Here is an 18515-nt window from a genome sequence, read left to right on the forward strand (position 1 = left end):
TAGTGGAGAGAAGTGATCAATTTCAGAAGCTACATAGGTGATACAACTGGCAGAAATTAGTGATAGGTTGGATATCTGTAGGGTAAATAAAAGAGAACTAGAAGTTGAGGATGAAATGCAGGTTTTGGATTTGATCAGTTGAGTGGATGGTGGTTTGAGTCCCCAAAGTAGGAAAGACAGTAATGGAAACAGGTTTGTGATGTGGGGTCAAGTTCAGTATGAGGTGTCTTAAATTTAGCTACCAGATTGATATAAGTAGAAATGTTCAGGAAGCAGTTGACTGTAAGGTCCGGAGATCAGAACTGTGATGTGGGCTGAGGAAATGGATGTAGGAATGGTCAGTATAAATCTCATCACGGACGTGGGTTGGAAGAGAATGAGATACCCAGAAGAATGAGGGTGGAATGACTGGTAGACTTGTAACAGACAGAACTGTAAAAACATCAACAGTTAAATTGTACACAAAGAACCCATAAGTCAAAGAACAGATCAAAACAACTTTTGAAGGAAGATAAGCTTGAAGTTTCAATCCATTAAATATTTTCTTGTTGACGTGGCTGAATTTGAGAAATATTTAAATTTGCAATTTTTACATTAGCATAGGCCAATCTACACCATACGATGTATTTCACAATTTGGCTATCTCGATTTCATGTACTATCATATTCTACATTCTTCCAATGCATGGTTTTATCCCTGTGGAATATTAAGCAACATAGTGGATGCTATGGTTATGGATGTTGACATCTGATGACCTGTTCAATCTACTTTTCTGAATTTATTGACATTTCCTTCCCCTCATTTTTTACTTCCCCTGTTACTGATTCACTGGAGCCTTGATGTAAAGAACTGAAGTGGGGGAGAATGTGTTTCCTTTTTGTGTGTTATATTTGGTTCAACATCATCAACTTGTGTCCAATATTTTAGAGTTTTATAATGATTTCTCTATTTTAATTTGTTTACAGCGTTGCCATAAGTGAGTATAATTGTGGAAAGAGCCAGAAGAAAAGTTGAAGAAATTTATATTTTTTCCATCATCAGAATCACTTCTCAGCATCGGTGCCTACCTCTTTGTTAGAGTCATGCTTGGCTTCCTGTCCTTAACGAGTTAATTCCTCAGTACTTCATAAATACAAGATTTCTGGCAGGACCGCCTCCTACCTATTCACCTCTGACCCTAACTTAGTAAGACTCATAGGCCAGGCTCCAGCTAAGTCCCTGCTTCTCAGGTGTGTGATGATCAGAAAAACCTGATCCAGAAGCCTTATCAACCTGTAACACATGCCCGAAGAAAAGCATCATATTTATAGAATCAGGCTGAGTGTTGCATTTTATATTTAGCTTTGTATTATAGGAGGAAAATTGTGGAACAACTTTGAAATGGGCCAAAAAGATTGCTGGGCATACTATCTGACTCAGCTTTCTAGTTCTCTTGCCCTTTCATTATCTATGAGCTATTTTACAATCCAGTAAATGATAGGAAACTGATAGTAATGTGAAAGGTTCTTGTCCATTGAAAAGGAAATTGTGTACTGTGGAATGCAATTGGTTATTACCCTCTGGATGTTGACATGTTTTACCAGTTTTGCATGTATTTGTAAATCTTTGCAGTATCCTTTTTTTTCAATTTATTTTTTAGGAGTTTATTTGAGCAACAATATTCCAACCAGGCAGCACCTAACCGGAAGTGGTTATGAGCATTCCCCTTTTGCAGGCTTGATGTTTATATACTTGTTTGTTCTTTGGATTTACCTTTGAACCAGTTTAACATCTTACAGGTTCCCTTTTTAATTAATGAGTTAATTAAAACATAGAGGCTGCCAAAAAATGTATATACATTGTATTTATCTTTTGTTATAAGTATATATTGAATATTACAATTTTAATACAGTTTTTTTCTTTCTTAAAATGTGTATACATTTTTTTGGCATCCCCGGTATATATCCCATGTTCCCCAAAATTCTCTTGTTGTATATACCCGTGGATATTTGTGCATGCATATAACATCTCTAGAAAGACACACGAAATGGCTAGCTATGATGGCCTCTACAGAGGAAAAGGCAGCAAACTTGCTTTTAACTATGTACCCATATGAATACTTTGAATTTTGTATCACATGCTTATATTATCTAAACAAATAGATAAATTTTTAAAATTCTTTTCTGAACTCTCTAAAATTAATCCTTAGCTAGTCCTTACCAAAACGTCAGCATCAGCGAAATTCACATTTGAATAAACTGACTTTCTAAAAAGAGGTCTTTGTCTCTATTAAACTACCAGTAGATAGCAACCTATACATCAGCATCCTGCCTAGAGCCTTACTTTGTGCTCTTTAAAGCGAAGTTTTTAACTTTAGTTTTGAAGACGGCTCTAACACGGTAGAAACATTTTGATCAGATGGTACTAATTCTATTTTGAACCCATTAAATTCGCCTTATCAAATTGTCGCTAGTGACTCTCCTTTAAGTTAGAGGTTCTCAAGCTTGGGTGCATGGTAAAATCACCTGGGGGGAGCTTTTCAAAATTTGAATGCCCAAACCAGTTAAACCAGAGAGTCCGGGGAATGGGACACAGACATCAGTATTTTTTTAAACCACTGAGGTGATGGTCAGGTTGGGAATGCTGCTTCATGCAAAGAATGGTACTGGTTTAGCAAATACTTCACGTATAGCACCCCAGGAGCAAAAGCGCTCAGGATCTTTAACTGAAAGATCTGTGTAAGGTGGTCTAAACAGAAAGGCTGGGGGTGTGGGGCAACCCTTACCTAGTATCCTTACATGCAAAAATCTCTTTACCTCTGGAATGGGGCAAATTAGGTATTGGGTGTGATTTAAAAGTCCAAACTGACTTGGTTACAGTTATTAGGGCTTTTTTGAAAAATAGTTCTCAATTCAGCTAAGGTTTCACTGAGTAGAAAATGCCAAATTGGGACCAAGTGCATATCCCTACCTTGTTCCTCTGCCATTAGCGGCACGAAGCCAGCCCAATGATGGATGCCATCTAACACCACTGCTGCCATGTGGTTATATTACTGACACAGAGTTCGAGTTATCATACACCGGTCAGCTGGGGAAACCCCATACTGTACAACATGTCTGTTTTTGTCGAAGGTTCTAGAACCTCATTGCTCTAACCCATAACAATTTGCTTTATGAAGAGGTATTTGAGAGAGAGTTAGATTTAGAAGTAGAGAAGTAAAAAAACGCATCCATTCATTTATTTTGGAATGGTAAGGCAAGGAGATAGTTTTTCTTGGCATTTTCTTCTCCCTACCCCAAACGATATCTTATAATGGGAAGTCCTCATTAATGGCCTGCGTCTGTTTCACACTTTAACCCATTTTATTGTTGCCTCAGCTTTTTTTAAACATGAAAATTGGTATCATAAACTCTGCTGTGGTTTGCCTTCATGTACTCATTGTATATCCCCCTCCCTTTTGTATAGGAAGACAGAGATGTCAACCCCATGCCTAACCGAGGAGGCAATGGATTAGTTCCTGGGGATGACAGATTCAAACCTGTGGTACCATGGCCTCATGTTGAAGGAGTAGAAGTGGACTTAGAGTCTATTAGAAGAAAAAACAAAGCCAAAAATGAACAAGAGCGCCATGCTGGAGGAGAGAACCAGAGAGACATAATGCAGAGGCAGTATCTCACTTTTAAGCCTCAGACATTCACCTACCGTGATCCTGTGCTACGCCCAGGGATCCTTGGTAACTTTGAACCCAAAGAACCTGAGCCTCATGGAGTGGTTGGTGGCCCTGGAGAGAAAGCCAAGCCATTGGTTTTGGGACCAGAATTCAAACATGCAGTTCAAGCCAGCATTAAAGAGTTTGGATTTAACATGGTGGCAAGTGACATGATCTCACTGGACCGCAGCGTGAATGACTTACGACAAGAAGAGTAAGCACACATCCTCTTCTTTCTAAAATTGGGGCAATTATTGTTTTGATATATATTTAGTTAGATGCTAGAATGGAGAAAGTAGTTATGCCTTTATGTCAAGGAAATAAGAGGATCTTTGCTCTACAAAATGGCCAGAAGGAGGAGATCTCTCCATTTATGCCATGATATTGAGGCTATGACATATACAATTCTGGAGTTTTCTATATCAATCCTACTCAATATCTGGTCCCCAGAGTGGCACCAGTCTGTGAATTTTTTGTTACCAGTCCACAGTGAGAAAATGAGCTTGCACCAGGATGTAAATCAACTATAAATACTTTGGTTAGTTCAACTGACAGTTTTTTAATAACAAAATTTATTGCCGTGTTGCTTTTCATCCTGGATCCATCTTGTTGAGGAACAATAACAAATAATAACACTGCCCTAGATGTCTCATATAATGAACTAAATATTTATGTTTCTTCTCATTCTTTCCTCAGTCTTGAAACTGAGTATGCAAAAGGAACACTCAGATAAAACTATGGCCTAAGCTTTCAAATACTTTTCATGTAGTTTAATGTAAAATAAAGGATTTCCAACTCTCAACTTTTGCTACATGGCGATTATTGAATGAACTCAAAGCTTTTCTCTTTCAGTTTATTCAATAACCAGTACTACTCCTATAGGATCTAAATAGCTGCCGTTAATGTGGATGCATATTTAATTCACTGCTACTAGAAACCTCTGAAAATGTATTCCTAATGATGCATTATTAATGTAATCGTCATTTTAAAAGGTTAACATAGCACATGCACACACACCCACAGCAGCATTCTTTATGACCAATTAGTAAAATTCTGTACCTAATATAGTGCTACTCAGTAGAATTTGCCTTCATGTGTTCATTGGTAAGAGTGAGAGGAGATGAATGAAGCTTGCAAAGAAGATAGGCGTAGAAGCATGGAACCATGATGGTGAGAGACATAACCTCTTGTACATGGAAGAGCTAGAACATCCCGAGACTGTGAAGGAAGCATCTTGGAGCAGTTTATCCCATAGTACAGTTGTGGGGCTTGAACAAACAAAAACAGAGGGCACTCAGTTCAATTTGAATTTCAGATGACAACAGAAAACATTTAGTATAATTATGTCCCAAATAATGTATGGGACATACTTACACTTTTAAAAAAATTATTTATCTTAAATCCAGATTTAACCGGTGTCCTGTATTTTATTTGGCAACCCTTCTAGTCAGGGGTTGAGGATAGTTATAGAGCTAGAACTGCCATGCAAGTACCCTTTATGGCTCATAACAGGATTTGCAATCCCTCGTCTGGAGTGTGTCTCAGTTATTAAAATATAGCACTCAATCATAGTGCTCATCTCTATTAGAGAAGGTTCTTTGAGAATCTATTGATGGCATTCTCATCACCGTAACTGGGAAGAGGGAAGGGAGGGGGGAGTCTAACATTTATTGACTTTCCACTACATGTCAGGACTTGACTATAAGTTACTTTATTTAATTCTTACAACCAAACTGTGAGAGAGCTCTCACCTGCGTATGGAAAGTCTGAGGCTTAGCGGTGTGTCATCTTTGTTTTTGCCCAGCAAGACGGTAAAGCTGTGATTCAACCCGAGGTGGTTTGGTGTGAAAGCCCCTTTTCTTTCCACCACACCACACCTCAAGGTACGTATCCCCTGGACAATCTGCCTCAGGGCAGTTACAATCTAAGGGTGAGCTTAGTGTAGGGACTGAGGTTTTAGCACCTCAGTGGTTTTAAGAGTTGCTAAAGATGTTTTAGCAACTCTTTATAAGAGATACGTCTTTTAAAATACCAATATAAATTGATCTCATTTTTCTATATCAGAAATATGCTAAGAAATCAAGTGACACACAAGACGGAGCAGGACACAGGATTAGAATCATCGTCTGTGCCTCCCTCTCTTTCACCCCTCATATCCATTCTATCTGCAAGGTCTCTTGTTTCTAGCACCAAACTGAGTGCTGTTCTTTCATCTCCACTACAACCACCCAAGGCCAAGCCACCATCTCTCTTGGAATCCTGCAAGAGCATCCTCCCTGGATCTCCATGTCTGCTCTTGCCTCTTATTCACACAGAAGCCAGTGTGGTGTTTGAACCCAAAAATCTGTCTTATCTAAAACCATTCTTTGCCTTTCCCGGTACACTTGAAAGAAAACCCTGACTCCTAACCAGCAGCAGCGCCCATGCCTCGCCACCCTTCTCTGCGGCTATGCTTCTTGCCCACAATGCACCAGCTGTGTCTACTTCTCGGTTCCTTTGCGCGTGCTCTTCCCTCCTCCCTCCTCCGGGAATGATTTTTTCACTTCTTACGGCTGACTCCTTCCCCTCCTTTAGGTCCCAGTCATACCTCTAACCATGCTGTCTAATTTGGCAGTGCCCTGCTTTATTTTGTGGTACTGCTCTCTGCCCATTTCTTTCATGGCATGTATCAAATTTTGTAGTTAGGGGTATTGGTTTATTTAGTTCTTACTGACTGTCTTTCCTACTAGATGATAAGCTCCTGAGAGCAAGGAATATATCTGTTTTCTTCATCAGCTACTTCCAGTAACTGACAACTAGGAGCTTGGTATCCAGTTGGTAAATATCTGTTGAGAGGAAGGAAGGGAGGGAGGGAGGGAGGGAGGGAAGAAGGAGAGAGAGAGAGAGAGAGAGAGAGAGAGATCTTCCAGGTTTTAACACCTTGGCTTCATTATCAGATATGAACTCTTAGACCAGTTACCCACTGTCTCCAACTCAGTTACCTAATCCTTAAAATAGACCTCCCCATGCCTGTCTCTCAGGATTGGCATTAGAATTAAATGACTATTATAATAGACTGAAAGTTTTTTATCATAAGCCTGGTGTGGTTAGAAACTTAAGTATTATTGGCTGTTTTCATTGCTATGGCACTTTCTTCAGGTCACATATCTTCTTGTCACTCTTCAATGTTTTCAGTTACTATTTAACTTGGATGTTCTCTGTTGCTTTTTGGAAAACAAACGTATCACACACTGCCTTATCTACATCATCTTTCTCCTTCTCCTTCCTGTACCTTCCACCATGGCAAAGCTTCATCTCTTCTTTGATAATTTCATACACAAATTGGCACCTGAATTTTCTACCTCTCAGAGTCTTACTTGCTGTCCTGCAGTTTCCTTCCTTCCTTTCTCTTCCTTCTTTCCTCATTGCATCCTTTCTTCTTTTATCTTTCTTATCTCTCCCATGCCTTGCCACTTATCCCTCATGTTCTTTTCTCTTGCACAGCTGGAGCAGTGCCTAGAAATAGGATTATTGCCTGTTTCTGGGTATCGTTCTTGTAAGTATTGTGTCTCCAATCAAATAAAAGGACCCAAGGCTACCTTAGCAAATGCTCCTAAAGCCCTCTTTAAAACTCTATGCTAGTGAGAAAAGTTCATAGATATAGATATAGATATAGATATAGGTATATGTATATATAGATATATGTATATCTATATATATATTTCAAAATACTCATACTAACCCCAGAAACTTTTTAAAAACTGAATCCAGATTGTTTTTTGAACTTGAAAAAAAAATGAGATAGGCTTCATTCCTCTTTGAACACTTAAAATTCAACATAGAGTAATAATTTCTAAGTAGAGTTATTCATAAATTAGAATGTGGACAGGCTTACGAATTTCCTCTAAAATACAAAGGCCAACAACAAATAAAACACCCCTAAGTGCTAATATGTATATTAGCACTTTTCTGCTTTTGCTGGCCACACACTGGAAACAAAATATAAATCCATGTCCGACACACACACCTTCCTCACGCTCATCCCTCATGGAGAATGTACTACAAGGAGCCCAGCCTGGCTCGGTGGTGTTGACTTTCTGCAGCTTTAGAATATAGGCTTCATCAGCCTTGTTCTCTCTTGCCTGTGGAGACATAGAAAGAAACGAGCCACCTGCCAAGCTTAGAAACCAAGTTTTGGGCAGTTTGTCCAGCTGTGCCATCTGACACTGGGGTTACCGTGTTCGTTTCTGTGGCTGTTCCATCGTCTTTTCAGATGAGCGTTCTCTACCTTGGAAGCAGGACAGAACTGCCCAGCTGCCAGCATGACTCATGCTTATGTATGTTACAGCTTTGAATTACATTCTCTGGCTGAGTAATTTGCTGGCTGTTGATTACTTGTTAAAAGAGTGAGTAACAGTATTTTGAGTGAACTGGAGCCCTACTTCTTTTTTAAAGACTTGAGCCAAGAATGACTTCACCTGCCTTCACACTTATTTTCTATAAAAAAAAATACCATACACAATTTTCTTCACAGTTCAACAGATATTGAGGATCGCCAATAAACAACATAACTGTGCTAGCCCATCAGGGGATGCAACAGTGAGAAAATACCGTTCCTGCTTTAAAGGGGCTTGCCATCTGCCCCTGGGGAGAAGGGAAAGAGGACCATGATATAAGAGCCATAGGAAAGGCATGAGCAAAATGGCCTGGTTCCGAGGAGTGGGAGGCCACATCAAGTTACAGGGGAGTCAGGAAGGGATTGATGGAGGGAGGGGGCACTAGGGACGGACCCTGAAGGATGAGCATGCAAGTGTTGACGACATGAAGATACAGCATTGACTGGGAGGAAAGCAAGTGGTGTCATGTACTGGGATCAGGAAGTGTGTGTAGAGAAACAAAGCTGAGAGTAGGGTCATCTTTAGAAGACCACAATGCCATTTACAAAGCCTATGGTGAATTTGGTAATCAGGAAAGACCACCGAAGGTTTCTAAAGGGAACTGTAGGAATATGAGACTGGTAGAGGTGTCTAGAGCACATTGGGAGGTAGGGACCTGTTAGAGGGTTAGTAGCATTAGAGTAGGAACTTCAGTGAAGGTTACAGAAGCAGAAAAAGGAGACTTAATGTAAGAGAACAGAAGAGTTAGAGTCAGTAGGCCTTGAAAGCTGATTAAGTGGAAGGAAGAATTAAACATAAATCCAAGACTCTGAAGCACAGTAACACAAAGAATGGTGCCATTAACAGAAATATGGTGGATGCAATGCTCTGGAATGCACCATGAATGCTCTTAACATGGTGCTCTGCCCAAAGCTTGGTTACCTAAATCAGTTTGATCCCTGGCTTTATGTGAATTTACACACAGCCAGTCAAGATGAGAGCCTATTTGTGGGCAGAGGTGGAAAGTTCTATTTGTGAATATATTAGATTTTCTTCCAAAACAGTTTGGGATTTTATTTTCTTTACTGTGAACTGTGAACTAACTGCTGATGCAAATACTACATGGAAATCACTCTTGCCCCTTTTCAGCCCAAGGCAGACAATCAGAGGTATACATTCCAAGTGATTTTGTTTCAAACAAATGAATTACATATTTTGACTTGTTGAACAAATTCATCTGCTTCTAATAGTTAACCTTTCCTCCTACCTACACACCTACTGCACTTCTATTTTGTAGAAAGCTCTCTTAGATGTGTTTACAAAGTGAATTAATAGATATTAAGGTGCTTCAAAAATTCTAAGAGCTATGCAGATATGAATATGATTGTTATAACTTTCTTAAGCTTGTCTGTGGGAAACTGAGCGTTTTTCTTAAATATATTTTACTTTTATAGTCATTTACACCAGATAATTCTCTTGTTACCTGATTCCAAAATGCTGATTTTTATACTCGAATTTTAAGATGAATTGTGATCATGAGCTTTTTTCTTTCTCTATCCGTGTTAAAGGCTTTCTTTGATACCTCTGTTTAGAATGTAGTGCTATAATTTATAGAATAGATGCTATTTTCAAAATGTTGATTTAATTGAAATGCTATAGATTCTTTTTTAATTTCAGTTTCTGCATATCATGTCCCATGGGTTTCAGTTAGAGCTAACTGAAGCTCTAAGGAGCTGCCCAAAGAGATTAAAACAAATTGTTAGAATAATCTATAAATCATATACACACATATATGTGAATTGCATGTATGCATATGGATTTCAGTACTTTGTCCCCGTTTCTGTGAGCAGTATATGTGGTGGTTCTATATGACCCGATCCAAACTATACTGGTCACAGTTACTAACATGTGATCCTTTTCTCTCTTAGGTTGCCCAAAACATGTCTCGTTTTTCAGACTACGACTTGGCAGCCTTGGATCTAATCTGTAGGAAGCACATTTGAAATTGATTTTAGATGACCCGTGATGAGCAGGTTGCTTCTTTAGGTCCAAAAATTATTATGTTCTAACTGGCCTGAACATTTTTACTCTTGGAAGCTACTTTCTGTGAGTTCAGAGGTTTCCCAGATTAACTTTAAAGGAAAATTATGTTCTGAGGCCTAGTTTTTTCTTTTTTCTAAACACATACACACTGCACTTTGGAGCTTTCTCAGTTATGAAGGCAGAGCTGATTTTTGTTTAAGGTTCTGGCTGACAACGGGAGATGTACTTAGCCAAGTTGGAATTATTATAGCAATCGGGGTAATTTATGTCACCTCAATTACCACAGCAGTTTAGAGGTGTACCACATTCATAGAGTGAGCCTACTGGAACTAGAGGTCATTTGTTGCTCTAAGCCACCATTAGCAGACTCGCGGCAATCTTGAATCCCCTTCTCTCCTTGATAGCATTCTGGGTGGCTCACTTCCCTTGGTGGAAACATTCTTCTACTGCCAAGACCTCGTGTGGTTCATAAGGTTCTACCCGCTCTCTAGTCATTTTCCAAGTTGTTCATTAAAAGGGACTTAGCATCATTTCCTCTCCCCTCATCCTGCCCCCACCCCAAACCCTCACCACCAGTATGTCAAAAGTATAAGGTAGGCCTGATAAAAAAAAAAAAAAACTACAAATTCAGGTTGCTTATTTTTGTTTTTTCACAGTCCTCCGCCCCCGACCAGGAATTGAGAATATGTTCCCTGGAGGCTAGTTAGAAAAATATTATGGAAGCACCACTAGATATTCCATAACATCCCACACCAATGGCAGGTAATTTCAGAAAGACCTTGACTTACTTTTTCTTTTCAGGCTGTTTGCCACCCATCAGGAGCAGTGACACAGGAGGTTAAGAGGTATTTTTCTACCCTCTCCTGTTGGAGTATCTCAGTTTGGGAGCTGACAGTCATTTCAAGGTGTCTAGTCATTATCCTCTGCTGAAAGGTTATTAATTCCTTCCCAGCAAGAGCCTCTGCCGGTAGACCCAGACATGCCACAGTGCAATGTGGAGGCCAGAACACAAGCCCCTCCCTCAGCCGGTTGGCATGACCTCCTCTGGTAACTTAGCAACTCAGACTAGTAGATGCAGGCAGTGCCATTAGATACAGCCTGTTGCTCTGATGTGTGTTTCCTTGATGCACGTTGGCTCTCCTGTGTTTGGTAAACAGGGAAATAGTATCGATTCAGTGTAGAAGTCCTCATGGTGCCTAGATTTCCTCCTGCAATATAATGTTTGGAAGTGATCAGGGCAAGGGTCTTACAGTTAGAGTGACCTCCATAACAAGATATTTGTTAAGACTAAGAATAAAGCTGACAATCCTGCAGAAGTATTTCTCTTTAGTGCAAGAGATGCGGGGGGGAGGGAGCAGGGGTGTCTAGTGACTTCAGGATGCATTACACTTGCTACTATGCTAAGCTGTCTGGGGAGCAGCCAGTGCATCCAACGAAGCCGAGAGGAAATTGATTGATGAAAAAGGCTCTCTCTGGATCATAGTCTTAATTTTGGTCAAGTTGCTTTGTATTAGGAATGAATTCCTCCAAGGACCTACGAAAAGGAAAGCACAAGCCCCTGGGTTTAAAGGCTGCAAAGAGTGGATGGTGATGTAAAATGCAAATGTCAGTGGTGATTTTTAACTGTGCTGATTGATTTCCCTTAGGGCTCTGGTCCCAAAGTTCCCTAAGTTTTGAGTGGTCTGGTCCTAGTCCTGTTTTTCCTTTAAGTCCTATTTCTTTCTTTCTTTTTTTTAAAAAAGCATGATTTTGCAAATCAGAAGGTTTACCAGGAACAAAAATATGTATGGCGTTGTAGCAGACGTGTCTGTATTGTACATAAAGGGTAGTCAAAGCCAAACTGCTGGGCATTGGACCACATACAGTGTGACTACAAAATCATACTGTGAGGTGTTTCCACATTTAAGTAAGTTCCATGAAACTGATTAGCTGCTTAGCTGTTAAGCCAGGCATAAATCAACATTTAAGAAAACCCCAACCTTGCCATTTATTCTAGAAGCACAGCAACCATTCTAAAAGATAGACAGAACTTAGTGAGGGAGGACTTAGTTACACTGAGCCATACATTTGGGAGAAACTGACCAATGTAGAGCCCCGTCTTGCTACTGTCACGATGGGCTGTAAAAACCCAAGGTGACAGCTTCACCCCTTTTACAAATAGACACATAGATCTTTACCTCTGGAATATCTGGTAAAAGGACCCGTTTTGGAGAGAAACAAAAAGTAGGATGGTGCAGGAGGCAGGGGAAAGAAGACTGTCTTTAAAAGTTGTCGAACCAGGTCAAAGCCTGCCTTCCTCTTAGACTGAGTTTCAAACCGATGTCCACTCCTCCATCTATGGGGCAATTGTGACAGCTCCCCTAAGGTAATGGCAAATCCTTGGAGAGAGCTGTAAAGCAGGGCCGTCAATACCAAGTTTTTTTTTGTTATGCACAGATTGTGGAAGTAGCGATATGCAAAATTTGTTGTGCAACTCCTTGAATTCACTTATAAGTTAGTTATCTTTGCTCATTTTAAGCCAAATATGTAAAAAAAAAATGCACTTAGTATATTATAAATAGAATTACTCTTTCATCATTCTTGCGACATAGAAGGTGAACCTGCTAAAAAGTAAAAAAGGCCAAGCTAATTATAGGAGTTAAAATTACATGAGAATACCGTTTAATTCAGTAATTCTTGTATTATCACTGGGAAGTGGCCCATAGTTTCGCTTTCCTCTTCACTGAATCTTGAGGGAGATTCCACTCTTCAAAACATAGTTCATGTGTAGGAGGAAAATCGTATTTTAAATAACTTAGTAACTTATTTTAGAATGAGCACTGCCATTGTAATGAAAAGAAAAATAACCACACATTCTCCGGAATAGCAAGTCCCAGCGAGCAAATCAAAAACCAGAATCAAGGACTCTGGAGAAAGATTTGAGAATCTAAACTACACGCCCCTAAGGGCCTGGAGACGCACAACTGTCACTTGAAAGGCAAGTTGTGAAGTGTTCAGGAAGAGAATGTGAACAAAGCAGCTGCGGTGTTTCATCCTTTGTGAGGCAGGGGCTCCCTCCAGAGCCGAACATGCTCAGTGCAGGCCTGCTGGCGTGGGTCCCATCTTAGCAAGGGTTTGAACACTGGTTTCTTCTCTGACAGAGAGAGTGGGAAAGAAACCCTTTCCTTTAAAAGCTTTTGTTGAAGTCTGTGTGAACCACACCTTATTAAGAAGGCAGCATCTGGTATTCTTATTTAAATCAAAGAAGAGTCTATTTTCTCAGCAGACAACGAAACAACCTAGATTAGGGTTTAACTGGTTCTTGACCTCATATTCTGTCATTATGGCACCAGTCTCTGTCTCCACTGGGGAGAGGAAGGGCTGGAATTAAGAGTGTGCTAGGGAACATACGTGCGCCATAAAAAGGCAGGTTCCGGCCCTTGGGCATTTTTTTACACTTGATTATATAGTTTTGGGGAACTATTTCTCACTCACTTTAGATGAGGTATAAGCTATGTCTTCCACTTCCATGTAATTAACTCTGTCACTGTCATGGCGCTTTGTTCCCTTAATACAGAGTCCTCAGTAAATGGTCATAAGGCTCAACGGCATCACTGTCCGTTTACTGAGCACCTACTGTATGTCTGACAGAGTGCTGCATCCTGTAATGCATTGTCTCCAATCCTTGTAACCATGCTGAAGCCATATGTATACTGTATGTACTGTATAATGTATATAAACTGTATAATGTATGTAACCATATTTTTAGATGGTGGAACTGAAGTTCAGAGAAGTAGGTAACGTGAAGGTCATATAACAAGAAGCTGGTGGCACTGGGGTTCAAATGAAGCTTCCGACCTCACTGCCTTAGTGATGCTAAACTAATGGCCAAGGGGGTACATAACAGTACAGTACAGCATGTTTAACTTTTTTAAAAAGAAAAAACAAGTTAGGAAAAGATAAAAGGCAAAAAGGCTTTATGTCTCATTATTGCAGAACGTTTTCCTGCCTCTGAGACTGGTTTGCTCAATCTCAACATTATTGACATTCTTTGTCCTGGGGACTTTCCTGTGGACTGTAGATGCCAATAGCGCACACACACACGCTCACACACCCTCCCAGGCCCTGGATGTGACAATGAAAATGTCTCCAGACTTTGCCACATGACCCCTGTAGGGCAAACTCGCCCCTGATGAAGAGTCACTGCTCTCAGTGGTCAATCAAGGTAATATTGGGGGTGGGCTTGTAACACAATATAAATAACAGAGGTGGGATTTATAGCATCGTGGGGGATAAAAGAGGGAGTTGTCCGTGTTTTTAACTTGTTTTAGCCACAGAATCCCCAGAATTCTTCAGATGACTCCTAGGCAACTCTACGCTTTGGTTCTTTCTACTTCCTTGAAACCCATGGGCTCCTCAGCCAGTTTGGAAACCACTAGACTAGATGTCTTCTAAGGTCTCTTCCATTTTCAAATTAGTTTTTACTGTGTTTCTACAGTCTCCCCCTGGGTTTTCCACCAGGTTTCTCTAGATACAAAAGCTGACTGGAACCAACCAGCAAGCAGCTGGTGTGTAGCTGTTATCCGTCCAGCTTAGCGGAGTGCTTTCTGTTTTGGTTTGGCCTTGTTCTGCTTCCTGGAAGGGCTGAGGGGTCTAAGCCAGGTGGGACAGCCCTACTTAGAAAGTAGCAGTAGATAAGGTGTCTGTTAAATTTGGCTGTGTAGTGCCCGCGTAGAGGCATGCAGGCCCTGCTTTGCTTCCCGCACTTGAGCAATATGCACTTTGGCAAAAGTTGGGCTTGGTGTTCAGTCCCTTAATCCTGGTCAGTGCCCGACCTGGCAGAGAGAAGCTCAGGCTGGCTGCCAGGATACCAAGCTCACCCTTCTTTGGTTTCTCCGAAGCAGGAAAGGGACCAGGATGAATTAGCTAGAAGACAGTGAGACTTTTTATATTGCCAAGCTCAACCCTGCTAACATCTCCAGGATATAATCCAGTTATGAGAATGTCTCCTCCCATTGACCTTTGTATGTGTCACCTTCGGGGGGTTGGAGGAAACCCATTTGGCTACGTTGCCCAAGGAGTGAAAGGCCCCTTTCTCCGTTTCCAGGGGCAGCTACTCTTTGGTGAATATTGGTCATGTGCTTTCCCCAAACATTTGTGCATATATATATATATATATATATATATAATATGCATGGTTTTTAGAACATAAAAATGTGTCTTATGTTCTGAAAGCTCTGTAAGGCTTGTGCCATGGTTAGCACTCTGCTGGCGCCCAGCAGGCACCCAGCACTCGCCACTACCCAGCTGTTGGTAGTGATGGTGCAGCCAGTTCTCTCATCTTTCCTTTCTCCTCCCGCTCCGCTCCCGCTTCCTCCCTCAAGCATTCCAAGATTGTCTTGAATTCCTTCCATACTCCCATTCCTAGTTTTTGCCTCTTCCATTGCTATCCTCTGAGTCCAGCTTTTTGCTTTTAAATGGTCAGAATAGATGGGAGCCGGGGGCATAAGATTGCACTTTTGGAGTTGCATGGCAGCTTTTAGTGAGAGTGGCTTAGACACCTCAAACCTTGCTCATAATATATTAAATAGTTCATAGACTCATTGAAGTTTAGAGCTAAAAGAAGCCAGAGAGGTCACTTGGTGTACTTATTCCTTTATTCTGCAGATTAGAGACCTGGAGTCCAAAGAGTAGTGACTATCCAGGATGATATATGACTGCCTCGAGTCAATCCATGTCTCTGGGGCCTTCCACCGTACCAGATAAAAGATCAGGAAAGTCTGTTTACCAGAGCAGTTGTTTTCAGTGTAATATTCACGGTACACATTCATGAAACAGTTTTATAGTAATAGAAATTTTACTTAGGAGCAAAAGAAGTATGTTTATCCATCCCAAAGTGACTCCTTTAAATGTGACCATTTATAATTCCAGCTAAGCAGTAGCGAGAGCCAGTGCTTAAATCTAAGTTGGAAGGAGTCATCCTAAGAAGAGAGCAAAAAGGCACCTAGGTGTGGCCCCAGAGCAGAGGATCAGTGTTCAGGGAATGGGCCCATTTTACCATTGTACAACGCCTGTCACTCAGGTCATAGTCCAGCCTGTCCCCGGAAGCTCTTTCCTAAATGCTAAGGAGAGGCTATGAAAGAGCTTTTCACTCAAATGTCTGTGGAACTCTGAGATAACAATTTTCCACACTTGAGGGTGTGTTAAAGCTTGGAGCAGATCACCATATCCAGTGGGTTCTGCGGCAACAGGTAACCTTGTCTTGGCACAGACTGGCAAGCATCTTTGGCAGTGACCTTGCCTTTCGCGTAGGCACAGCAGGAGGACCAGCTTCACAGGCTCTTTGCAGCAGGGTACCTCAGGATGCTAGCGGAAAAGGGGGGCACTGCAGAATACCTGAGGGTACCAAGTTTGTGAGTGCCATGAGTGTACCTTGGAGATCCCAAACAGAGTTGAAGAGAGAAGAATGATAACATTTAAAGAGCTGTCTTGCACTTTCTGGCAAATGTGGGTAAGAATATTTGGCTCATAAAGTTATTCTGAAGGTTAAATGTGACAAAGAGCATAAGAGGCATATAACACAGTAGGGAACTCGGGAGATCACAGTGGTTGGAAGCCCCCCTCATCCCAGGTGAGGCATAGAGAACCCTACAGAGGCTCTTTCTCCTACATACAGGGTCTGTCCTCATGCCAGGTGTGTGGCATTCAGCCTCATCTTTAGAGTATGTTACCTTCATCACAGCCTTTCATCCTGCCATCCTGCTGCATAACAGGAAAAGTAGTCAGTCCTAAAGACAGGGAGAAAACACAAAGCCATCCATCCTTAATGCCCACATATGCTAAAGAACTAACTTGCATGAAAATACTGGGTGATAGAGTCTATAATTGGTATCATTAAGACAAGTGAAGAAAAAATTAAGATACATCAGGGCTGTAGGGTTTAGTATGTAAATAAATACTTCATAATAATAAACATCTTTGTCATTTCTAAAAATGTTTTCCAATTTAACCCTATATTTCTTCTAACTGAGCATCTTTGTAGCCTAAACTGTTATCTAAGCAAGAGGCCACATGTCCTTTAAAGGGCAGATTTGTCGGTGAAACAGTCTCATTTCTCTGTGGCTGGCTCTTGGTTTCTACCGCTGCTCAGTGGCGAAGACTGATCTCTCTCTCTCTCTCTCTCTCTCTCTCATTCTTTTTTTTTTTTTTTTTTTGACAACTTTCTGTGGTTTTTCTGACACTTTTTTTTTAATGAAAGTTTATTGGGGTGACAATTGTTAGTAATGTTACATAGGTTTCAGGTGTACAATTGTGTAATACATTATCTATATATCACATTGTGTGTTTACCACCCAGGGTCAGTTTTTTTTCCATCACCATATATTAGACCCTGTACATTTACCCTCTTCTAGAGGACCCCTTCCCCCTTACCTTCCTAAACTATTGTCTATGTCTATGAGTTTTTGTTCCTTCATTTGTTTGTCTTGTTCTTTTGTTGTTTTCAGTTTTATATACTACATATCAATGAAAAAGTATGGTTCTCGACTTTCTGTCTGACTTATTTCGCTTAGCATTATAATTTCAAGATCCATCCATGTTGTCATAACTGACACATTTTTATGTAAGGCATTCCTGACTGTTTTACAGAACGTTTCTGACTTACCCTGACTTTTTATGACCTTACTGACTAAAGTTCTATTTTCTGGCATAATAATTGTTGTAGTTGAGAGAATGTGATTGTCTCTATCTCTTACATCTTGCAGGTTACTTTGGCCAGAAGCATTTGCCCATAGAATAGAAATTCATCCACCTAGCATGCTTCCTCTGTATATTGGGCGGACTAAAAGGGTGACAGACTTTATAGCTGACTTTTTGTAACTGTCCTTCCATTTTGATATGCAGTCAATTCTTGTTACCGAGGTATCTATGTTCTATAGAGTCACTGCGGACACCAGATTAGGGATACAGAAGCATTGCTCCTAGGGGAAACAGAGAGGTAGGTTCCCGTGAGTCTCTGGTCACAACATTGTCATCAACTGATCATTACATAACCTTGCTTTATGTGTGTTTCTATTGAAAACACCTTATTTAACGTACATTGTTGAATCACAACGTTGAACTTTGGCCAACAGCACGAGAACTCATGCCTGAAGGAAGCCTATCTACCATACGTATTTTCTCCGTAAGGCACATCACAACCTCTCATGCTTAGGAACCCTAGACAGCTCTTCAGCACTACTCTTGGGAGCCATTTAAACAACGAAATCACCAATAGGAAGCACAAAAATGAGAAAAACATGGCACTGAGTAGACTACAGTAAGGATATAGTTTACAGTATCAGAGAAGAAACAAGAAGGCTGGGCATTGTTCTGTACCTGCATGTAAGCAACGAAATTGCGGTTCGCATTTTTCACCACTCTGTACAGGTTCTCAAGTGACCGCAGAAGTG

At 40.7% G+C, this 18515-nt stretch overlaps 1 protein-coding gene across 4 annotated transcripts in view; it reads left to right on the forward strand.

The window, feature by feature from the left end:
• GALNT7 (polypeptide N-acetylgalactosaminyltransferase 7) overlaps positions 1-18515 on the forward strand; it is a 124071-nt gene that overhangs the window by 64598 nt on the left and 40958 nt on the right. For all 4 annotated transcript variants that reach the window (XM_074338319.1, XM_019733248.2, XM_019733249.2 and 1 more), the window contains exon 2: positions 3445-3902. In XM_074338319.1, the coding sequence (XP_074194420.1) occupies positions 3445-3902 (458 nt within the window). The remainder of the gene's footprint in view (positions 1-3444; positions 3903-18515) is intronic.

This window comes from Rhinolophus sinicus, linkage group LG07 (genome assembly GCF_036562045.2).
Source record: "Rhinolophus sinicus isolate RSC01 linkage group LG07, ASM3656204v1, whole genome shotgun sequence".
NCBI lineage: Eukaryota > Metazoa > Chordata > Mammalia > Chiroptera > Rhinolophidae > Rhinolophus > Rhinolophus sinicus.